Here is a 25,317-nt window from a genome sequence, read left to right on the forward strand (position 1 = left end):
ATGAAATGGTCTGTTTTTACCTTATTTGGAAGGGTCATGAATAGTAATGAGGAGTTCTGCTCTGATTGGCTCTTTCACTGCGGGCTCATTACAAGAGCTCAGAGAGTCACAGCAAACAGGTCCGACGTGCAAATGGAGAGACTCGGTGTACAACCGTATATGTTTGAGCCGGTTTCAGACGACGATGCAGAGTTTGAGGAACAAGCGGTTGTTTGTAGAATGCAAATGGTCGTTTCGGAGTGGTAAGTTTATTAATTATTTTCAGTACGAACTTAACAGTCACGTCAATTTTAGAATTTTTAGAACAAAAGTACAGTAAAGCAACCACTCAGTATAGTCAATGTTATATTTACTATGCTGTTTTATTGAGATTTTTACTTTACCTATTAATTACAAAAACTTACTTCAATGTCAATCTTTTTTTACAGGTGTACTTGTGGAAATTGTGCACGCATGGGCCTCGAGAGAGAAAATGTATGTTGCAAGGAAATACCACAGGTATTTCACTACTACACTGGATAGAAATATATTCAAACTATGTTTGTACTTTGTGCTTCTTCCAAAGTATGAAAGATTATTATAAATAACAGTGCCATTATGATTTTCTTCTTTTTTTTAGGTCACAAGAAGAATGACACAAGTGCCGAATACAATTTCATGCATGATTGGCCATCCTGGCCTTGAACCTGTGTGCCTCAATTTATATTCCTTGCAAAATGCAATGAATGTATATAGAGCTGACCATGGTCGTATTAGGATCAGAGGGTTTGAAAGGTATGGCCAGTTTCACACACTTGTTACATTTTGTGTAAATCTAATAGAATTATATTACAGCCTTATTACATCACGAGTTTAATGCATTGCACAGCTATCCCGTATGATTTTAAGTTATAAAAGATGAAACATGCAATAATGATATATATTTATTGATGTGATGCTTTTATTGTGTCTCAAGAGCATACATACATGACCCATAATGACATGTGAACAAAATAATAAATAAAACACAAAATATATTTTTCTGTCTCTACTACTTTCTCTGCAGGCAGTGCAGACACCTGTCCTACAGGTGGTTTGTCAGCTGGTGCTGGGGTTTTCTGGGTCAAAGTGTACGTGTTGTCATCCCTTCATGTGTGGTGCTGCGTATAAGAAGAGAGTTTCCTGATGCTGCTGGGCAGTATGTCGGATTCAGACCCCCCCTTGACTAAAACGTGACACGCGTTGAGCAACAGCTTCTTCCATGGAAGGTCTTTCAAACTGAGAAGACAGGTCCGGCGGCACAAGAACCTGCTGTATGCCATCCAGATAAGGAAGGGGATCGCGGACAACCTCTTCAAAGACTGTATTCATCAGTTTGATGACATAGCCTGTAAAGTATAAGTTTTTTTTTTTTTGTAATATACCTTTTATTTGCACATTAAGTATTGTTTAAAATAAATACTTTTTTGGAAAAGCTTACAAAATGTTGCCTCGGTTTTCACTGGTTTGATGGTGTATCCTCCCTTTTTGGCCTTTGGAAAGTGAAGCTTGTATACAAGTTTCCCTTTAGATGTTGTCAATTGTGTCCGAACAGCATTCTCATTGAAGTGCATCGCTGCTAGGTACAACCTAACGGATAAGACAAACATAAACAAAAATTTTTCATATTGTCAAAGAGAAACCCTAACCTAACCCTAAACCTAACCATCCCATTGCTGACTGGAAGGCGCTGTTGGGGACTAAAAACACAAAAAAAGGGTATGTCCCCTTTCAAACATAATGGTATATGTGTTGTGTTCAGAACTATGTTCAATGTGTGAGGGAGAGAAGACATACCTGCATAGCATTCCAATGAAGGGGAAGACAACATTTTTAGGTGCAAAGTGCAAGATGACTTTGTGAAATGCCTCCACAGTTGATGTCTGGTAATGTGGGCTCAGCTTCTCTACATCTGAAAGGACTCTCTTGTTTATCAGGACCCTATGAAGCTTATTCAGCGCTGTTGAACCTTGGGAGAAATCAGTGAGATGTTGCATATATAAACACATGAATATTGTAAGATGAACATAACATGCTTTTTATTGTTTACTTGGGAAATAACACATTGAGGTTACACACCTGGATGAAACCACTTGCTTTTGTCCTTAGACACCCTTTGTTCATGTTGACAACTAGGGAATGCTGGGTCAGAATGTGTGTGAATATCTTGAATGTGGTTCATGATAGAGGTCCATTTGGCTACCTTCTCAGTTCCTGAATCAGAGCTGCTGGCACACCAGTACAGGTGATTGATGATGCTCTTATGCCACTTCTTCACCAAACTACAGTCCTTCTCTTTGGATATTTTCTCCACCTTCTTTGACATTCCTGATAAAGTCAAATTGAATAGCAAAAAATACCAGATTTTTTTTAATGCAGTAATCTCGGAAATATAGATATCTATTAAACATGAATACTTCACATTTATTTTCTTTCAAAGACGCAAAGATTACCTTTTGCCATGTGCCATACATCATAATAGTGGGTAATGTTACGATCCTTCAAAAACTTTTGTATCTGGGGGTGACGGTCAGTAACAATGCAGTCCAAATTTATACCCCTTTCCTCGAGGAGGTCCAAGCTTCTTCTAAGGCCCTCCTTCTCCATGTGGTAGCTTCCCCCTACCTCGTTGCTCTTATTAGAAAGTCAAGTCAAGTTTATTTGTATAGCGCTTTTCACAATACAGATTGTATCAAAGCAGCTTCACAGTATTAAATTAAAATAATACAACAAAGTTTGTTTCAAGAGAAACACACAAGCATAAAATGTATATGTAATATCTCCATCAATTAGATACATAAATTACTTCTCTACTTAATAATTGCTGTGTATGTTATGTATGCATTATTTTATCTTTGAAATTTGCAAATATTTGTACAAACTAATACAAAAGGCAAAGGTGTCAACTGCTCACATGACATTTAAAAACGGTATATTTACAAGTTTTACGTAGTTATACATAACAATAGTATGTTATCCATAGTCTGCATTTGAAGTACCTGCACCAGCTGTATGTCTATTATGTTGTTGGTCTGCAAGTTCATCATAGTATAGCTCCCATATTTCGCACAATGTCCTGCAATTACAAAAATAAATTCATTGATCATTTTTACATAATGCAGAGGTAATTATAGGACAAAAAAAATTGTAATCTTAATATTTACAAGTACTTGTGCAATGCATAGTTGTATACATATAAAGAAAAACTGAATTAAAAATGTGCACCTGGTGAGTCTGCTCGCATGTCACCACCAAGAATGACATTATTGTTCTGGCTCAGGTTTTGCAGTTGCAAATTTTGCTCCTCATTCCACTTGTATATGATAGCAGGTTCAAGGTATGTCCTTGCATGTCTTCTAAAAGCATCATATGTATGCGTTTTCAGGTACATCGCCTTGAACACCTTTTTTAAAAAACAATTATGAAATAATGAGTTGTCCTGTATAGTTTTGGCTTATTTAGAGGGTAACAAATGACACAATACCTTTTGCATCTTCAGAAAGGAAGCTCCACTGAAATAGATGGCAGCAGACAACTGAAGGTTGCCCACAGGGGTGCTCCCAATGACAGGCTGACTCCTCCACTGTCTGAAGAACTCACAGTGAGGGCACAGTTGGTCAATGGCTAAAAAGGTCCCTCTTCTGCGTGGGCAGACATTGCAAGCCCTGGTGCAAACAGGACAACTCTCGAACAGGCTAAGGAGACATTTTTCAAAAACTATGTACTTTGCTTCCTTGTGGAATGGCAGTGATGCGTCACTGAAAGAAAAGAAAAAACATTGTGTTTGTTAATGACAACCTGAATATAAAATCACATTTTGTGTATTAATTGCTGATTTTTAGAGAAATATAACTTACAAAACGTGTGATGATTCTGTCTCGGCTGTAACAGACCGTGCAGGATCATATGTAGAATCTTGTGGATCAGTCTTGTCAGAGGAAATATTCATCATTTCTGTATTCTCCAATTCAACATGGGGTCTTTTGACAGGCCTTGAAGCTTTCAATGGTGTTGATGTAAATGGATGTATTGTGTCCTGTGACATTTTAGTAGTTGTGGTGCCTACCCCCACACTTTGAGATGACACTGTCACCTGTATGCCTACCAGTAAAAAATAAATATAATTATTAAGGGAAATAATGGTAAACCATACAAGAATTCAATAGTTGGACACAAGTCATCTTTTCTGTACATTATTGCAGTCGGATCTGATTGATTATGAATAGAACTGCAATAAGCAGCTGACTTTCTGAGCTAAACAAGCTGGCATTTAATAATAGTACACAATTAATCTGTCCTTATAATCAAGCACATATTCACTTAATGATAAGTAATAATTACCTTTGCTTCGAAGGTGGGACCTCAAAGTATTTGAAGACAGCTGTGTTCCCTTACACAAGAGGATAAGATCATCTGTTTGGCAGCCTACATCATTAGTACGCAAGGGCTGTGGTGTAACGTTACTCTGAAATACAAGCATGCAAAATATTCATACGACATTTCTTATAATGTATAACATTTTTTTAAAAATTACTAAAGGTAGATGCTTTGTCAAATAAATGTAGCATCAACTTCTGTGGTGTACGTTAACGTTAGCTAGCAAGGTTTGAGTGAGCTAAGTTATCTGCTAAGTTATCTGTGAGGAACTATAACAGCGTAGTTACGTTAGCCCCTGACATGTTCATGAAATACACGAAAGTAACATTTGAAAAAAAATAGGGAATTTACACATACATCCACACAGGGCCGGCGCGTGCACTTCTGCCGCTCTAGGCGAAAAACATTTGTGCCGCCCCTAGGGCTGGTCCGAATACCATTTTTTGAGCTTCGAAGCTGCGGTAGTAATGAACATCGAATATTCAAAGCTTCGAGAGGGTGCTGAACATATTCTTCTCTCTAATAAAGGCAGGAATCTCTATGTGTCTATGTCCGTTTGCATTTTGATTATTTCGAGAACCGTTCATCCAATCGACTTCACAAGGGAGTGCAGTGTAGCATTTGGTGGTGCAATATAGATGGACACGCGAGACACGACACGTTCAGAATTAATAAACTTTTAGTAAACTACAGAACACCGCGAGCGGGAAGCGGCGCACCTCACGCGGGCAGGGCTTATGACGCACGCTGCACTAGCAATATAAAACGCACACACACATGTCTGTTAAATTAAGCAATACTTTAAGGTAGTCTATATTTTTCTGACTAAGGGACCGTTCGGTATTTATGGAAGGGGCCACCGGAGGAAAATAGGGGAGGGTCTATATAAAATAGGGGAGGGATTACTAAAACAAAATATGTTTTAGTAATTCTTCTATAAATTACACTGTGCAAACCAAAATATATATACCCACCGGATGAATAAAGATCGGCCTCCACAGAACATAAAATATTATTTTTATTTTATTTTTCGTGTTTGCATTTATGTAAAAAAAAAAAAAAAAAAAAAAAATGTTACAGGCGTGACAGTTCTCCATTACGGACATGACTGCTCTGAAAGCGACTTTAAAAATTTCACAGAGACCTCAAACAGAAAGCACAAAGCCTTTCTTTAAAGTGAATTTCGTTTTTTTATTAATTGTATCTTAATTTTAATCAATGTTTCATCTGGATTTAATAAATAAGAAGTAAATATAGTAGAAAATAGATAATCACGGAGGCGCGGGCGAGTGAACTGGACTCTTGTCTCATAAATGAACCGAAACTCAGCGTAAGGTAGGCTATGCTACTTGCCTCACAGACCTGAGAAATATATAGAAAGCTTGAAATGTCTACTTTTAAACAGAACAATTAAAAAAACAGACTGCTTTCTGCTTATGAAATGTGCATTTCTCTCTGGCGCGTTCTGAGAAGATCGCGACGCATCGTCAACTTCATCTTTGCAGTCGACACAGAAAACACTTGTTTATTAATAAACAATTAAAATGTTTCCTTGCTATATTTGACATATTAATAATCATTACTTTTGCTGGTTCTTTGTGACAGCTTTTAGATGCTTTATTGGCAGCGCCACCCACATGTTCACCATCAGCACCGAAAACATGATTTTTTTCAAATCTAAAATCAAAAATCGTGATACGAACCGAATCGTAGGTTTGGTCTATCGTTACAGCCCTAGTAAGATGAGAAAGCAAGAGTTTATGGTTTAAAAAACAAAACAAAACAAAAACAATAGCTATCTGAACATCTTTGCAAAGCGCAAACCAGTACAGAAGTAGGCTAATCAATAAATTATCGGGGAGGGTCATGCCTTTTTTCACAAACATTTTGGAGGGTCATAGAAAAATGTATTGCTGGCGAAGGGAGGGTCATGTCTTTTTTGACAACAGATCTCAAAACTCCTCCGGTGGCCCCTTAAATAAAAAACGAACAGTCCCTAACAAATTACTGACACAGTAAAGGGTAGATTTAAATTAAGAAAAGCAAAATTTCAATAAAGAAAAACAAAATTTCAATAAAGAAAAAAACTAAATGTAAAATTTAAATAAAGAAAAAACGAAATTTAAATAAAGAAAAAAAAATTAAATAAAGAAAAAACGAAATTTAAAATTTAAATAAAGAAAAAACTAAATTTAAATAAAGTAAAACGAAATTTAAATAAAGAAAAACGTCTCGGTTACGTATGTAACCCTCGTTCCCTGAGTAGGGAACGGAGACGTTACGTCGGATGACGACGAATGGGGGTTTCGCTTAGAAAGCCTATCAACTTCGAGTATATAAAACGAGCCAATGGCAAAGAAATGCCATGGGTCTGCGGAATTTGCATAGCGTAACTCCGCCCCACCCTAGGGGTATATAAGGAAGTACGCTGCAACATGCAGATATGTCTTCGCTGAGGAGCCTAGACTGAACTCAGGCGTTCCAGCGGTACAGCGGAAGTGGCAGGGAGACGTAACGTCTCCGTTCCCTACTCAGGGAACGAGGGTTACATACGTAACCGAGACGTTCCCTTTCGTTGTCACTCCGAGTTACGTCGGATGACGACGAATGGGGTTCCCAGTGTAATCACGCCACCTCCCGACTGTCTTCCAGTGCCCTGCGTAAGTGTGAGCTCCCTGTCGTGAGACTGGCACGGACGAAGGACTCCTACTTAACACAGGATTAAACCAAGGTACACTGGGAAGCATATCTCAGTGGAAATATGCAAACATGCCCAACCCAAAGGGGGGGACTTGGAATACACATATGACCCCGGAGGGCTGCATATGGAGAAACACTGGGGTATCCAGCCGCAGGTGGAATATCTCAACCCCAGGGGTGGCAAGGTGGCTTGCCAAGGGAAAGACACATGCTCAGAGAGGCTTACAGTGGAAATACACATGTGGGGGTCGCCCAGAGGGGGAACCATGCACATGGAGGCACCTAGCCAAGCGCGAAAGCCGCCGGTGGCAACTCTGGCGATGACATCGTCAGTGCTGGAGGAGACTCAGGGCTTATGAGGCTCACCTGAGGAAAATCGCACGTATCCCATCCGTGGAGAGGAATGGCGAGCAAGCGAAGACACCTGAGCAGAATCTATTACCGGCTAGTTGAAGCGAGTACATGAGAAGAAACTGGCTCCACTCGGAGATTATAGAATCTCGCGAATGTGTTAGGTGTCGCCCAGCCTGCAGCTCTGCAGATGTCTGTTAGCGAGGCGCCATGCGCTAGAGCCCAAGAGGATGCCACACTCCGGGTGGAGTGGGCCGTCACACCAAGGGGGCATGGTCGACCTTGCTGCTGGTAAGCCAAAGCAATGGCGTCCACAATCCAGTGAGACAACCTTTGCTTGGAGAGAGCCTTTCCCTTCAGCTTCCCACCATGACAGACAAAGAGCTGGTCAGAGGTCCTGAAACACTGCGTTCTGTCTACGTAAGCACGGAGGGCGCGTACTGGACAGAGCAGTGCCAAGGCTGGGTCTGCCTCCTCCAAGGGCAGCGCTTGCAGGTTCACCACCTGGTCTCGAAAGGGTGTGGTGGGAACCTTGGGCACATATCCAGGCCGGGGTCTCAGGATCACGTGAGAATTAGCCGGCCCGAATTCCAGGCACGCTTCGTCAACCGAGAATGCCTGCAGGTCCCCTACCCTCTTGATAGAGGCCAATGCAACCAGGAGCGCTGTCTTCATAGACAGGAACTTAAGCTCCACTGATTGCAGAGGCTCAAAGGGAGCACTCTGCAGGGCAGTTAAAACCACTGAGAGGTCCCAAGAGGGAACGAGAGGAGGGCGAGGAGGATTCAGTCTCCTCGCTCCTCTCAGGAACCTGATGATCAGGTCGTGCTTTCCAACGGACTTACCTTCGACTGCGTCGTGATGTGCGGCAATGGCGGCAACATACACTTTCAGGGTGGAGGGAGACAGCCTTCGCTCCAACCCTTCTTGCAGGAAGGAAAGCACGACACTGATCGGGCATTTCGTGGGTTCTTGATGTTTAGAAGAACACCAGTTGACGAAGAGGTTCCACTTCAACGCATAGACATGTCTCGTGGACGATGCTCTAGCGGAAGTGATGGTAGCCACCACCGCTGGTGGTAGGGTACTCAAACCTACCTCGTCCCGTCCAGGAGCCACACGTGGAGGTTCCAAAGATCGGGATGAGGGTGCCACAGGGTGCCCCGTCCCTGAGAAAGCAGGTCCTTCCTCAGAGGAATAGGCCAGGGAGGTGCTGTCGCGAGGAGTACTAGTTCTGGGAACCAGGTGCGGTTGGGCCAATACGGGGCAACCAATATTACCTGCTCCTCGTCCTCCCTGATCTTGCGCAAAGTCTGCGCAAGAAGGCTCACTGGGGGAAACGCATACTTGCGTGGGCCCCGCGGCCAGCTGTGCGCCAGTGCATCCGTGCCGAGCGTGCCCTCGGTCAGGGAATAAAACAGGTCGCAATGGGACGAGTCGTGGGAGGCAAACAGATCTATCTGAGCGTCCCCGAACTGATCCCAAATCAGCTGGACCGACTGGGGATGGAGACTCCATTCTCCAGCGAGAGGCCGAAACCGAGACAGCTCGTCGGCCGCACGGTTCAGCTCTCCCGGGATATAAATGGCTCGAAGCGACCTCAGATGCTTCTGACTCCATATGAGGAGGTGGCGGGCGAGTTGCGACATACGGCGGGAGCGTAGACCACCTTGACGGTTGATGTACGCTACTGTGGCGGTATTGTCTGAACGGACTAGTACGTGTTGACCCCTGAGCAACGCCCGGAAGCGGTGCAGGGCAAGGCGTACAGCCAGCAACTCGAGGCAATTGACATGCCAAAGGCGTTGGGGACCTGTCCAGGAGCCCGCGGCAGCATGTCCATTGCACATGGCGCCCCAGCCCGTGGTGGAGGCATCCGTTGATACAACAACATGCCTGGAAGCTCGTTCTAAGGGCACTCCGGCCCGTAGAAAACTGAGGTTCGACCACGGGGTGAAGGTCTGACGGCAGGCCGGAGTCACTGGGACTCGGAGCGTGCCGTGTTGCCATGCCCACCTCGGGACTCGATCGCGAAGCCAAAGCTGAAGCGGTCTCATATGAAGCAACCCGAGCGGCGTAACTGCGGCTGCGGATGCCATATGCCCCAGGAGCCTCTGAAAAAGTTTCAGTGGGACCGCACTCTTGCCCTCGAATTGACGAAGGCAAGTCAGCAGTGACTGCGCGCGCTCGCTCGTAAGCTGCGCGCACATGGCGACCGAGTCTATATCCATACCGAGAAAAGAGATCCTCTGCACGGGGCAGAGTTTGCTCTTCTCCCAGTTGACCCGAAGGCCCAGACGAGCTAGGTGCCGGAGCACTAGGTCCCTGTGTTCGCAAACCTGATCTCGAGAGTGAGCTAGGATCAGCCAGTCGTCGAGATAGTTCAGGATGCGAACCCCGTGTTCCCGAAGGGGAACAAGGGCTGCCTCGACGACCTTCGTGAAGACGCGAGGAGACAGGGCTAGCCCGAAAGGGAGAACCGCGTACTGGTATGCCTGCCCCTCGAAAGCAAACCGTAAGAACGGTCTGTGTCGAGGAAGAATGGAGACATGGAAGTAGGCGTCCTTCAGGTCGATCGCTGCAAACCAATCCTGCGGCCGCACACATTCGAAAATGCGTTTGGCCGTGAGCATCTTGAACGGCATCCTGTGAAGGGAGCGGTTCAAGACGCGCAGGTCCAGGATTGGCCGTAACCCACCGGTTTTCTTCGGTACAATGAAGTAAGGGCTGTAGAAGCCGGACCTCATTTCGGCTGGAGGGACAATCTCGATCGCACCCTTCGCCAGTAGGGTGGCGACCTCCGCTCTCATGACAGGGGCATTGCCACCGACCATTGTGAAGCGGACTCCCCTGAAACGGGGAGGAGATCGCGCGAACTGAATCGCGTAGCCGAGCCTGATGGTCCTCGCGACCCAGCGGGACAGTCTGGGAAGCTCTAACCAGGCTCCCAAAAACTGTACCAGCGGGGTCATGCGGACCACAGACGTACCCTCGGTGGTGCAGCGAGGCGGAATGACCGGCCCAGGCGTGGGTGGCATAGCGGCCCGGTGCGGGGGCACGGTCATTAGCCGCGTCCTGCCAGAGGATGCCAGGGGAGGACCAGCGTCCCACGGGGGCATGCTCTGGCAGGGGTCTGGCGACAGAGGGGGATGAGAGTGGCGAGGCCCGTGAGCGTCGCGCACTGCCATCCGAGAACTCTGTGTGCTCAGAGATGGGTATGTCAGTTCTGTCTTTAACCACATTAGGGTGCTGCCCGTCGAGGGACGAGCAGCGGGGGTGGGAAAACCAAGGATTCTCCCCCGGCCCTCCACCGGGGGAAGGAGCGGCCCTGCTACCGTCTCCTGTACAGAACTGAGCGCCAACTCTGAGCAGCCCGTCTCAGGAGCGCCGCTTGGCCTGGCGTTTAGCGGGGCGCGGGGCTGGAGGGGGCTGTGACGCCTTCCTACAGTTTCCTCCACGAGGCGGCCCAGATGGAGGCTGCTGCTGGGGCCGTCCGGGAGGGAGGGGAACCGCGGGAGGGCGTCCACGGCGGCGAGCGGGCTGAGGCGCCTGTGCCGACGGCTGGGGGGCAGCAGCGGGCCGTCGGGGCAGGACATGCTTGAGAGCCTCAGTCTGCTTCTGGGCAGCCGAGAACTGCTGGACAAAGTCCTCGACTGCCCCGCCGAAGAGGCCAGCCTGGGATATGGGGGTGTCGAGGAACCGGGTTCGCTCGGCCTCCCGCATATCAGCCAGGTTGAGCCACAGATGTCTCTCCTGGACCACACAGGTGGACATCACCTGACCCAGGGAGCGTGCGGTCACCTTCGTCGCCCGGAGAGCGAGGTCGGTGGCGGCACGCAGCTCATCAAAGAGCCCTGGGTCAGTCCTCCCCTCGTGCATGTCACGCAACATCTGGGCCTGGTAGACCTGGAGTGTTGCCATGGCATGCAGTGAGGAGGCTGCCTGCCCCGCAGCTCTATAGGCCTTCGCCACAAGGGTGGAGGAGAACCTACAGGCTTTGGAGGGGTGCTTTGGGTCACCGCGGGAAGAAGCACTCTGAGGACACAGTTGCATCGCAACAGAGCGTTCAACCTGGGGAACCCCAGTGTACCCTTTGACAGCCCCCTGATCGAGAGGAGGAAAGGCGGAGGAGGCCGTCGAGCGATCACGGGAAGACAGGGGTGCCTTCCAGGACCTCGAGACCTCCTCATGCACATCCGGGAAGAAAGGAATCGGGGTGGGGCGCTGACGAGGATCAGCGGCCGCACCCAAAAACCAATCGTCCAGCCGCGAGCGCACTGGACCGGGTGGCGGGGACCACTCGAGCCCAATGGCCGCGGCTGCCCGGGAAAGCATGGCCGTCAGCTCGGGATCAGACTCGGGCAATGCTGGGACACCCGAAGGTGGCAGCACAGCCGAATCTTCCTCTCCCGAGGACTCCTGCCCACCTTGTGATGCAGCAATCGACATAGAATCCTCCTCTGGAGCGCCGAATGAGACCCGCGGCAAGTCAGAGGACTGTACCGCGGGCTCATTCGGACGACTCGCGGGTTGCACGGCGCTAGAGGACGGTGTGGAGCGTGGAATAGTCGGCGCTTTGTTCCACACCGTAACCCTCAGATCACCCTGGCCGCCAGCCGAAGTACCAGCCCTCTCGGAGCTGCTAGATCGGGGTGCGGATGAGGGGACTCTCACACGAATATCATTGAGTCTCGATCGCAACCGTGCGATGGGCATGTTCCCGCAGTGGGAACATGACTCATCCACAAACGCTGCCTTAGCGTGCTCAATACCCAGACACACAAGACAGCGATTGTGCCCATCAGAGTCAGAAACCAGAAGACCGCAACCAGAAGTGCACGGGCGAGGCATCTTTAAAAAGACGTGCCGCGTGCAAGCTCTTTTAGAAAGGAGATTTTCTCCACAAGTGTTGAAGCGACCAGGGAGATGAACACACAAACTCTGGCAAATCACTGCACAGATAAGCAGGGAATGTGCACTCGCTGGAACTCGCTGTCACACCAACACCTGGAGAGAGGCTCGTCTCGAAGAGAATAGAGATAACTCAGAATTGGCTGTGGAGTGAAGTGAATCAACTTGGCTCCGAAGCGAAAACATATCTGCATGTTGCAGCGTACTTCCTTATATACCCCTAGGGTGGGGCGGAGTTACGCTATGCAAATTCCGCAGACCCATGGCATTTCTTTGCCATTGGCTCGTTTTATATACTCGAAGTTGATAGGCTTTCTAAGCGAAACCCCCATTCGTCGTCATCCGACGTAACTCGGAGTGACAACGAAAGGGAACTAAATTTACATAAAGAAAAACGAAATTAAGTTAAATTAAAATCGAGATTAATTTAGATTGATAATAATGGGTAAAAAGGCTAATAGCCTATATTTTGTTTCTATTGTTATATTTTCCACAATGTCAAAGCAACGCAGCTTAACCCAAAACACAAGCTCAGGCATGCACTTCTGTCCATACAAACTCCGCTGTTCTGCGCTCTAGCCAGAGAACACTCCCGTTGCAGGAACACTTTAGGCCAAGAGGAAGCAAATATATACATATACTATATGCGTAGGTGGATGTGATCGGGGATTTTGGCTGTGTAACATTTAAAGCCACTTAAATTAACGAAATGACTCAAATAAAGATTCGTTCATTTTTATGAACGAGATCGAACAAGAGAGTCAGTAAAATTATCCGAACTTCCCATCACTCAGTCATGAGTCATGACTCGTGAGAGCAGGGGGCGGGGCGGCGCGGGGCGGCGCAGGGCGGCGCAGCGGCAGCTCAGCAAATCATATAGCCTATTTTGTGAATTGTTCATTCCCGATTGGTACACATTTTGCCGCCCTTACAAAAGTGCCGCTCTAGGCAGTTGCCTAGTTCGCCTATATGGACGCGCCGGCCCTGCATCCACAGTATTACTTTGCACATTTAACGTTATATGACAATACAGGCAATAAATATGAACCTCAACGTAAATAACAGTTACTTTGTCATACTATTTAGCTAACGTTGTGTATGCTAGTTTGAGTTTGCTATTTGTTGCCGTACTTTACTAGGATCTTACGCTTGATTCAGATAACACAAGTGTAAATGATCACTACTTACCACTTGCTGGACTATAGTTGGAATTGCCCCCTTCTTCAGCATTATACGCTGACTGAAGCCTGCTTGATATTGTCCAAGGTTAGCAAAACAGTCCGTGGTGAAATGAGCAGAGCAAACAAACAACTTAGAATTAAACTCTTGCGGGATCCGATTATAGATGAACATCAGCCACGCCTGTTGACATTGCTTTTCTGTGGGAAGTGTATGAAAAGTCGTCACATCCCCTGCACAGCCTGGTACATAACATCTATGTCCATGATCAGCCATTTGCCCTAAGATGCTCGCTTGATTCTTCACCTGCGCAGCGCAGTTCCGTGTAGCACCGTAGCTCTGAAAGGGCTTGGCTTATGCAAATTTTGGAGGCGTACATATTAATGATCCCATCGGTTACGTCACAGTTGGTGTTATGTGGAGATTCGCCCGTTTTTCAGGGGTGTTTTTCAAAAACGAGATTTAGGGCGTTTTTCCACTGGGTTCGTTTGCTGCGGTCCGAACCCGAGTGCGCTAGTTCCCGGCGCCTCCCGCAGCGTTGGTCTGGTTTCACACTCAATTAATTGTATCGAACCCAGGTGCGTTTGCAGTGATCTTACGTCATCGCAAACGCAATCAAACAATGATATCGACAGTGATACGCATGCGCGGGATACTATACTTCCTGAACAAGCGCGCACCCGAGTCCGTGTTGCTTGCACATTAACGCGAACCGCACCACGGTTCGGGAGCAACCGAGCTCAGACCACCTCCTCCAGCTAGTCTCGGGTTCGGTACTCTAGTGCGCACCCGGGTCCGATGACAGCGTTCACATTAACGATTTTTCATGCGAACCGTGCCCCGGTCCGCACTAAACTGCCAGTGTGAAAGCGCCCTAAAACAAGAAGGAGAAAACAATGGTGTTTGAAACTCACTGTATGTCATGTCCATGTACTAAACTATTGTTATTTAACTATGGCAAGTTAAATTCAATTTCACATTCTAGGGCACCTTTAAATAAATTTGTGGTAAAATGAATTAAAAAGTAATGGAGTTAAACATTGTATTTTGCTTTCACTGACGTGCAAGATTTTCAGGGACGTTGTCAGCAAGCCCAAATTCAGAGAAGAGGCCCACTTTGTATGGCTGGACAGTAAGTTCTTTAAATCTTAGTTGTGAGTACTGTAAAAGGTACTTGAGAAAGTATGTCTTTCCGACCATCTATTTCTATCTGTCTGCCTGTCTGTGCAATCTATCCATCTATCTATATCTGCCTATCTGTCATGTCTATCTGTCTGTCTGTGTCTGATAGACTGTATTGCCTTCAAAACTTTCAGCTTGAAAACTACTTTGAACTTCAAACTGAAAACCTTCAAAATTCAAGCTTTTAAAACTATTTAAAACTTTCAGGCTTTCTCAAGCCAACCTAAAGTTTGCCTTTCTTGACAAACTTTTTTTAAACTAGTTTATGCTGTTCATAAACAAAGTAAGTCTCTTAGGTACTTTACAGACAAAGCCAATAACACTCAAACATACAGCATCTTTGTCTAACATCTTCCTATATGTATAAAATACTTAAAAATAAATTCCTTGTATGACTCTGTACTATGTTAATGCCTTTCTTCAAAATTATTCAATATTGTTTGTTCTGTATTTTATACAAATTAGGTTCTGTGAACTGGAGTGCATTTTCCAGACAATATAAGCAAGAGTTTGAAGTGTGTGTGTGTGTCTGTCTGTCTGTTGATGTACAGATATGTATGTGATTATCTGTATGTGTACATATTTCTTTTATACAATTATCATCTTTGTTTTGAAATAAAATTGATCAGTGTTAGTTTTTTTTTATTCTTTTTTTTTTTTAGTTGGCATGCATAAAATGGGATACAGAGATTGACAATGTACTGTATGTAGTTGGTTTAACTTCATTCAAACTACTTTATTGGAGTAAATGTTTTATAATTGCCTATATAATGCACAAAAATAAACAATTATTAACTATTACAGAGGAATGATTAAAATAAGAAATATATAAGGTGCCATTAATGTTTACAGTCATTTTGTAATTTACACAGTGAAGTGCAACAGAATGTGAAAAACTTTAAATAAAATACTACACAGATATTGCACAATATATACTCAGAAATTCCTTATAAGTTTACCTTAGATCAGGCATAGTTAAAACTATGTACTCCTTTTTGCTGCTTTCATTATTACTTTAGTTTTTTTAATACATTAACATTTTTTAAAAGTCAAATTTGCGCATGCGTGAAACACGCAAAACACGTGTAACGCGTAACACATACGTGACGTACATACGTGATGTCACCGCGCTACAATCCTCAGCGAGGAGTACTTGGAAAAATGGAGTACAACTGGAAGAAAACAAAACTAGAGGTATTTCGCATTTCATGGAGAGAGAGCTCAATTGCATACAGAGAGGCTTTAAAAGCTGCTAGATCTGCTTATTTTTCAACCCTATTAGAAGAAAATAAACAAAACCCTAGGTATTTATTTGACACAGTGGCTAAATTAATGAAAAATAAAGCTTCAACCCCAGAAGTTTCCAAGCAACACAGCAGTAATGACTTTATGAACTTCTTTACTTATAAGGTTGATAATATCAGGGAGAAAATTATAACTATGCAACCGTCTACTACAGTATCGCATCAGGCAGTGCATTGTAGTCTCCCTGAGGAAAAATTCTATTCATTCATTAATGTAGGAGAGGAAGAATTTTCTAAACTCGTTACATCATCTAATTCGACAACATGTATGTTAGACCCTATACCGACTAAGCTACTGAAAGAGATGCTTCCAGAGGTCATAGATCCTCTTCTTAATATCATTAATTCACCTTTGTCATTAGGATACGTACCAAAAACATTAAAGCTGGCTATGATTAAACCGCTTGTTAAATCACAACTTGATCCTACAGAATTAGTCAATTACAGGCCGATCTCAAATCTACCTTTTCTGTCAAAGATACTAGAAAAGGCAGTATCTTCACAACTATGTTCCTTTTTAGAAAGTAATGATATCTGTGAGGATTTTCAGTCAGGATTTAGACCGTACCATAGTACTGAGACAGCTCTCGTTAGAGTCACAAATGATCTGCTCTTATCATCCGATCGTGGTTGTATCTCTCTATTAGTGTTACTCGATCTTAGTGCTGCATTTGACACCATTGATCACAACATTCTTTTAAATAGACTCGAAAATTATGTTGGCATTAGTGGAATTGCATTAGCATGGTTTAAATCATACTTATCTGACCGTTATCAGTTTGTAGCAGTAAATGAAGAGATGTCTCATCGATCACAAGTTCAGTATGGTGTACCACAAGGCTCAGTACTAGGACCGTTGCTGTTTCACTCTGTACATGCTACCATTAGGAGATATCATTAGGAAGCATGGCATTAGTTTTCACTGTTATGCCGATGATACTCGGCTCTATATTTCTTCACGCCCCGACGAAACATACCAATTCATAAAATGTACAGAATGCATAGCTGATATAAAAAACTGGATGACTAGCAACTTCCTACTACTTAATTCTGAAAAAACAGATATTCTAATTATTGGACAAAAAACTTCCTCACGTAATAACCTAGAATACTTTCTAACACTTGATGGCTACTCTGTTAAGTCTTCGTCGTCGGTTAGGAACCTGGGTGTGCTCTTTGATACCAATCTTTCATTTGAAAGTCACGTGTCTAGTATCTGTAAAACCAAGTTTTTTCTTCTTAAAAATTATATCTAAATTACGTCATATGATCTCAATGGAAAATGCGGAACAATTAGTTCATGCGTTCATGACCTCAAGGCTAGATTATTGTAATGCTATTATGGGTGGTTGCCCTGCACACTTAATAAACAAACTACAACTTGTCCAAAACGCTGCAGCTCGAGTTCTTACCAGAACCAGGAAGTATGACCATATTAGCCCGGTTCTGTCCACATCCATGACGCATCCCTGAAGTGCCAGCCTCATCAGCCCTGTGAAGGCCTCATCGACACCACAGCCATCGGCACTGATCCTCAACAAACTCGTCTCCATACCGGCGTAATGACTCCGACTTCCAACCAGATGGAACTGGATAAATATTCGGAATATTCTGATCCAATCTGACTTCTGTCCTGTAATGCTGCCTGGATCATAATCATACACTGTTCGCTCGTTGGCCAGAGGAGAACTGAGCGACTGAGCCTGGGTTCTCTCAAGGTTTTTTTTTTTCTCCATTCTGTCACTGATGGAGTTTTGGTTCCTTGCCACTGTTGCCTTGGCTTTTGGCTTGCTTAGTTGGGGACATTTAATATTCAACAATATTATTAATCTGCCTTACTTAAAGTGGTCGATGATGCAATTTTCTTCTAGAAACAAACTTTGTTGTATTAATTTCCTGTTATCACTGTGAAGCTGCTTTGATGCAATCTGTATTGTAAAAAGCACTATATAAATAAAGGTGACTTGACTTAATTTCTTCTATTGCTCTCTGCATTTGTAAGTCGCTTTAGATAAAATCGTCTGCTAAATTATAAAATATAAATGTATTGTATTTAAGTGTCTTAGGCCTCCTTTTATTCCTCCTATACATAAACAATATGTAAGCAGTTTGTGACTGTAATTTGTTCTCTGCTTTACTGGTTTCAGACAAGGATGTCAGTAAAATACAAGTGATATGAGGAGTTATATAAAGTAAGAGACTGGCTCTCTTAAAATAAACTCTTATTGCATTTAGGTAAAAAAAAAACGGGATCCATGTTATGTGAGTCTAAAAGTAAACTGAACAAGGTTCCTAACCTGTCTGTCAAGGTAGGGGATTGTGTAATATCAAACAGTAATAGTGTTAATTATCTTGGCTGTGTCCTTGACAATGATTTAAGTGGTGCAAGTATGGCTATGAAAACTTTAGGTAAGGCTAATGCTAGAACAAAACTTCATGCTAGATATGTTAGTTTTCTGGGTAAACAAAATGTAAAACTACTTGCATCATGTTTAGTGCAATGTCATTTTGAGTAAGCATGCATTTCTTGGATGTCTGATCTGTTTTGTGTATGGTTGGATAAGTTACAGAAATCTCTAAATAAATTATACGATTTTGGGTTTGAGTAGTTTTTCACATGTTGATGATCCCATTTTAGGGATTTATTGATTTCCCATTGATTTTTTTTATTTCTTTCACCCGCCAAAAAAATAAATACAATTTCTACTGATCCCAAACTTTTGAACGGTAGTGATTAATATTACAAAAAGATTTATATTTCTGTTCTGGAATGGCATCAAATACTACAGCAAACTCTTTAGTAGTTACAGGGATCGTATAATGATTAAGGAATTCACAGTAAAGAGATTCTCATTATAACTGTCTGACCAAAATTATACCGTTATTGTACCAGTTTCTGTAAAATATTTATTTTTAAACGTAATATATATTTTTTTTGTTCCAAATCACAGAGTTGAGTGGAGAAAAGTTATGCTTAAAAATTAGTATTTGATAATCTATCATTTATTTCGTCTCGCGGTGATGACGTCACCACTCTCGCCTTCGCGCGTCTCCTGAGTCTTTTGAGGTAAACAGTTCACACGTTAAATCACGTAAACTGTACTATAAAGTTTACACGGTTTACTCAACATATTACGGGGGCTTTTCAGAAAGGATTTCATCATGTGTCTGTTTCTTTTCCCATACAAAACGGTAAGATGTTAGCGAACTACTTTGTTGTTATGAAGTTAGGGAATCGGATTCATGTGGACAAATTACAAGGGTTGATAATGTCATCAGTGGTTGTCTTTATATTTACATTTATATTATTGTCGTTATATATTTTCTGTATCATTATTGTATTCTCTATATTCTTGTTGAATGAGTATTGATAGTCTATGGCTCATCACTATTATCAGAGCAGCTGAAAAGCCTCTTTATTTCATGTCAATAGATCCTGTTTTCTCCTCATTCATTATGCTGATGTCTTCAGATCTGTAAATTGACACATTAAGCTCATTTTATTGTCAACAAATTTGAGCAAACGACACGATCAGCTATTGTGACATCTGCAAGATATAGGTAAGGTTTATAATGGCTTTTATTTCAATAATCTTTGATGAACCATGTTTCATATGCAACACAATAAACAAAAACAAGTTGAGTTAACTGTATTGGTGCGCCATTTGTTTCTTGCAAATCTGTAAATATATTTGTATATGTTTTAATCTTTTTTTTTATTCTTCATTTTTTTATAATGTGACCATAAATACTTAAAGTGGGTGAACCCCACTTTTTTGTCAGATCTGCTCCTCCTCCTTCAGGTAAGCTCCTCCTGCTTCAATGAAGCACCTCCTCCTTCAGGTAAGCTCCTCCTCCTTCAGTGAAGCTCCTCCCACTGCAATTCACCAATAAATGCTGGAATATTCCCATCAGCTACAAGTGAAGACGAGCATCAAACCATCAGGAAGAGCTGAAATCTGCAAAGACAGAGTTTATTGAAGGACAATGAGAACATGAGAGATCCAGAACACTGCAGAATGAAACACACTGAAGAACAAAGAGGTTGGTGTTTATTCCTGATTCTTCATTAGTGAGGCTGAAGAACATTAAAGGTCCCATGACATGCTACTTTTTGTAGGCTTTAATATAGACCTTAGTGGTCCCTAGTACTGTATCTGAAATCTCTTTCCAAAAATTCAGCCTCGGTGCAGAATTATAGCCACTACAAACCAGTCCCAGAATGAGCTTCCTTCAGACAGGCCGTTTCGGTGTCTGTAGCTTTAAATGATAATGAGGAGGAGAGAGGTGGAGGGTGGGCGTGGCCTTGACCATCTTGCGCAACGATACCACGCATGTTTGTTTATGTTGGATATATTGCAATGGCACGAAGACACGCAGTCGTTCAAGCATTTCAGTTTGACCCAGAATCTGATCCAGATGGAGAAGCTGCAACTCAGCGGCTCCAGCAGGACGTTTCCGAATGGTAAGTTTAAAATATTATGTTTGGATACGGTACTTTATTCGGATGGTTTACAGTTATCATCATGTAGCTAACGCGAACCTACTGTTGCCTTTTCATGAGAGATCTGTAACGTCTGTCATTTATCTTATTACAATTACATCAAGCTCTGCGATCTTGAAATGCGGATATCGCGCGCGCCATATTACCAACAGGAAAACGGTTATCCAAATAACAAAGACGTGTACAACACTCGCGTTACAGTGTGTGTATTCACACACATAAACTGCATAGCTCATGTGACAGCCACATTCTACGTGTAACAAGCTAGGTAACCATAAACAGTAAAGCAACACACTTATATATCATTAGTTGACTTACTTGTCCGAGGTGTGTAGCTGAGCCAAAGAGATTGATCCAGACTTTAGTTTCAGACGTTCAGCAAGCCCAGCTTTGTATTGACCCTTCAGTGTTCATTTGTACATCCAATTATTGAGCAATTATTATGCTTTGCTCGCTCAAAAGCCATTATGTCTCTCGTGGACAAACTAAAATCGCGCGTGCGCGTTCCTGTTTCCTAGCTCGTTTTCTCATGGGCGAGAAATATCCTCTGGGCGGGCAAAGCAGAGAAAGGGGAGGTAACATTTCCTCCTTGTAACGTCATAAAGAGGGGATTCAAGATCAGCCTGATTGAGCCTCCATTTTCTCAAAGGCAGAGAAAGATAGGAAAAGCTCGATTTATACCGATTGAAATTTCTAGAAACTTGGGGACCATATACAGGCTAGGGGAACTCATATTAATGTTAAAAAACCTCAGAAATTGAAAATTTCATGTCATGGGACCTTTAAGGTTATAAAGCAGTTCATCAGATTTAGCTCTGTTATAGTAGGACAAATCTAGTTGTGAATTAGAATTAAAGCAGCAAATAATATGAACCGGGTGCAATTTTTTTTTTTTAAACAAGGATGTTTGTTATCTGTAAGTCAATATTAGTATTATCTGAGCGTTTATTTCTGTTTATTGTACATCTGGTTCACAATTACTGCAACCATGTTACCAAAATTATGGATATGTCTTAATACAGTTTAGCGCATTCTAAAATATTGTTATTATCTTGCTAAAACACCAACATTTTAAAAAAAATCGAATAAATAGACTTTGCTACACGTGGTTTAGTTTGTGTAAAAACAGGGAGTGTTAAAATTATAGCATTATTACGTATTTTTAAAATGTTAATATTTTAGGTAGTTGAATAGTTTATCAAATATTTAATAGTTCTCACTACAAAAATGTGATTTATTCAGAGCCCCTAAAGGGACATGGTGATGGAAAAACTATATTTCATTGTTTTTGCGTTCTTTAGGGTTGCAAATGAACAAAGACGTTTGCTTTCCTGCTCCAACCCCCTCTTTCTTACCACAAGGGCCATTAGTGATCCGTAAAGAAGTGCTGATAGTGATAAAGGTCTGTCGGCCAAGATGTGTGTGTACATCTGAGGTTTGCTAAATGTCACACCTTCAGTACGATGTGGGAAAGCTGTAATCTGCTGATTGGTCAGTTTAAATGTCTCACATTTGGTTTCAATCACATGTTCAAAAGGATTAAGGCGAGACACTACAGGTGAATAGGGTAAAATTGTTAACTTACAGATATCACCATCAAACGTTACCAGTTGATTACTCACATGAATAGGAGAAAAAAAATGCATTGCAAGTTTTCTGTAATTTTATTTTTAAATATGCTAATGAGGCTATATCTAATTAAATATGCGTTAATTTGCATATATTTTGAAGTGACAAATCTGACCATTGAAAAAAACAAGGTTCAAAATTATTTTTGCATTTTGTTGATATATTCAATGAAAAGACATTATCAGAGGGGATTATGAATATCCCCTTTTGTTACCCTGTAAATCAGAAAATACTGCCAATAGCCTTAAATTTATTTCCGCCCTATTTTTAGGCATAAAATGTCATATAAATCAGGCCAAGAATGATATATCAACAAATCCCTCTGGACAAACCATCGCAATATAGTTAGGAATACGACTGTAAAGTTTGGTGTATGTACAGTAGGTGCTACAGAAGTGGAAAATCGTCACTAGGAGTGTGAGAAAAAACTCATTTTGAGAAAACGGCCTTTAAAGTTTTTTATGGCAAAATTCCACTAATTTCTATTGAAAGCCATGAATTACAGACAAAATATGCTTTAGGTCCAAGTAAAATCCATGTATCATACTGTTTAACATCCAAAACTCATTATTGCTTAATCCATCACTGATCATAACATCCAAAACAACACATCAACAGTCCATCACACAGGTGGAAAAACTCAATACCGGTATATCACAGTCCCTCAGGCAGATTCAACTTTGGGAAGTTTTATTCTTTTGGCTATTTGTCCAAGGTGTAAATCACTTAGTGAAGATATTTTTTCCCAGTGGAGGAGGAAGTGCATCTCTGTCTGACCCAGTTGGTGGTCACCGAGCCATTTAGTCAGGATCCGTCTCTTCTTCTCTGACAGTGTGCAGATACTCTGTCAAATAACAATTTAGTCTACTTTGTTTGCTTTCTCCAATGTTCTAAATATTGATATTTTGAATGATTCATAATTAGTTTTGTTCTGTTGAGTTGTTTTGAACCAGTGCTGAAGGGAGCCTGGTTGGTTAGCTTCACCATCAGCTGACTGAGGGGACTGCTTTCAGGATTTGGCTTGTGGGTTTTAAGTGCTTTGAAATGTGATGTGTCTTTTTGACTTAAATTTAGATGTGTTCAAAATGTTACAGCTTGTTCGTAACGCATTTCATCATCTTTTGTCTTCGTTGGTAATCCCTTGTGTCTTCTAGCTAATGACAACTGTTTTTGGCTTCTCTGAAAGAATTTTACACGCATATCTTTCGACATTTTGAACTACCGCGGAAATGTCAGAGCGAGTCACGTGACGATTCTGAACGAATCACGTTGTCAGAAATTGGCATCAGCCAATGAGAGTGCGCATTTCGAGTTAAATCACCTGTTTTACTTTCATGATTTGTTGCTGATAGACAGGAAATTACCATATTTGGATCCGACAGCATTGAAAAGGAGAGAGAGAGCTTTCTAACGGTGTGTGTGATGACGGTGCACCAGACACAGCGATCGCGGAGCAGCGGGATGATGTAGAACGCCAACTTTTGATGAATTTAGGCAAAATCAAACAGACAAAGTGTAGTAAAATAAAGACCTAAATGTGTATTTTGGACTTTTTTTTCAGCACAAGTCTGAAAGAATACATGTTATTAAAGACAAAGAACCCAAATTCTCAAAATTTACCTGTGAAAAAAAAAACGATGTTTTTGCCTGCTGTGTCTCGCCTTAAAGAAGATTGTGAGGCTTTGTCTACAGCTGGTGTTAAGATGCGTTTTGGTCAGTTGGATCACAATATACAAGGGCCCAGTCCCGTTTACACCTGGTGTTTCAAATACATCTCTTTTATCCACTTTTGTTCTGTTTCTTTGAGGGGACGGTCTATGGGCTGGTAAATGTACGGGCTTTCAATATAATGGGTGAAGTAAGCTCATGCAATTTGCATGTGAGCATGACCAGAGACGGACAGAAGAATAGATGAAGAGTTTTGTTTCTGCTCTTAAAGCTGCAAGTCCACGTCAAACACAGAGTTTTCCTTCTTCAAACCAAACTTGGGTCTTCAGCCAACAAAGTTTAAATGCCGTCTGGCTACAGCGCTTCCCATAATGTTTACGCATTTGTGTCTGTTTGAACACACTCGACCACATGAGCGTCTACACTATCAAAGCAATCCGGTTGAATGTGTTTTCGACTACCTCTGGAAGTGGTCAAAAGTGGACAAGCTCAAATTGTTTTAGACCCTTTTTACACCAGTGTTTAGCACGTCCACTTGTGGTCGATTTTTTTTTTTTTTTTTTTTTTTTTTCACTACATAATTATATTTTATTGATATACTGAGCACTTTTTTAACTTTAATTTCAGGCCCGATGGATGAGAATGAAGAAGTGAATGAAGTGGAGAAACATCAAAGAAGATCTCAGAAATCTTTCACTTGCACTCAGTGTGGAAAGAGTTTCCCATACAAACAGAATCTGAAGGTTCACATGAAGATCCACACTGGAGAGAAACCGTTCACATGTGATCAGTGTGGGAAGAGTTTTACACAACTGTACAATTTAAAAGAACATCAGAAAATACACACTGGTGTAAGAAATCATGTGTGCTTTGAGTGTGGGAAGACTTTTATCACAGCTGTAGTTTTGAAACGGCACCAGAGAATTCACACTGGAGAGAAACCTTACAAGTGTTCACACTGCGACAAGAGATTCAATCGGTCAGGAACCCTGAGAAAACACGAGAGGATCCACACTGGAGAGAAACCGTATCACTGCACTGCATGTGAGAAGAGCCTCACTCAATTATCTAATCTACACAGACATACAAAAAACTCACATCCTATTAGTTTGTCTTAACCAGCCTGGTTGAACTTTTATTAAACTGGGAGAATTCAAAGTGTAGAAATGGATGGGTTTCTCTCTGAATAAACAATTATTAATAATGGAGTTCCCCAGGGAAGTGTCTTAGGCCCCCTTTTATTCCTCCTATACATAAATAATATGTAAGCAGTTTGTGACTGTAGTTTGTTCTCTTGCTTTACTGGTTTCAGACAAGGATGTTAGTAAAATACAAGTGATATGAGGAGTAATATAAAGTAAGAGATTGGCTCTCTTAAAATAAACTCTTATTGCATTTAGGTAAAAAAAAAAAAAACGGGATCCATGTTATGTGAGTCTAAAAGTAAACTGAACAAGGTTCCTAACCTGTCTGTCAAGGTAGGGGATTGTGTAA

At 42.4% G+C, this 25,317-nt stretch overlaps 2 protein-coding genes and 1 long non-coding RNA gene across 3 annotated transcripts in view; 1 reads left to right on the top strand and 2 right to left on the bottom strand.

The window, feature by feature from the left end:
- Nucleotides 1–25,028, bottom strand: part of LOC309476255 (uncharacterized protein) — a 38,268-nt gene extending 13,240 nt beyond the window's left edge. The window contains exon 1 of the mRNA XM_082139527.1: nucleotides 24,918–25,028. The gene's annotated coding sequence lies outside the window, so the exon portion shown is untranslated. The remainder of the gene's footprint in view (nucleotides 1–24,917) is intronic.
- LOC309476770 lies at nucleotides 410–1,182 on the top strand. The gene is made up of 3 exons (XR_014198350.1): nucleotides 410–498; nucleotides 620–774; nucleotides 1,046–1,182. It is a non-coding gene; the product is annotated as an uncharacterized lncRNA (long non-coding RNA).
- LOC309476769 (uncharacterized protein) lies at nucleotides 896–13,885 on the bottom strand. The gene is made up of 11 exons (XM_082139927.1): nucleotides 13,546–13,885; nucleotides 4,360–4,483; nucleotides 3,876–4,119; nucleotides 3,503–3,776; nucleotides 3,244–3,421; nucleotides 3,018–3,094; nucleotides 2,472–2,652; nucleotides 2,098–2,346; nucleotides 1,816–1,987; nucleotides 1,460–1,608; nucleotides 896–1,367 (listed from the first exon to the last, which is right to left on the bottom strand). Exons 1-11 carry the CDS (start codon nucleotides 13,810–13,812, stop codon nucleotides 1,189–1,191), a joined length of 2,094 nt encoding a protein of 697 aa, XP_081996053.1. The 5' UTR covers nucleotides 13,813–13,885; the 3' UTR covers nucleotides 896–1,188.
- Nucleotides 25,029–25,317: the final 289 nt, after the last annotated feature.

Source organism: Leuciscus leuciscus (genome assembly GCF_965113295.1).
Source record: "Leuciscus leuciscus genome assembly, chromosome: 15".
NCBI lineage: Eukaryota > Metazoa > Chordata > Actinopteri > Cypriniformes > Leuciscidae > Leuciscus > Leuciscus leuciscus.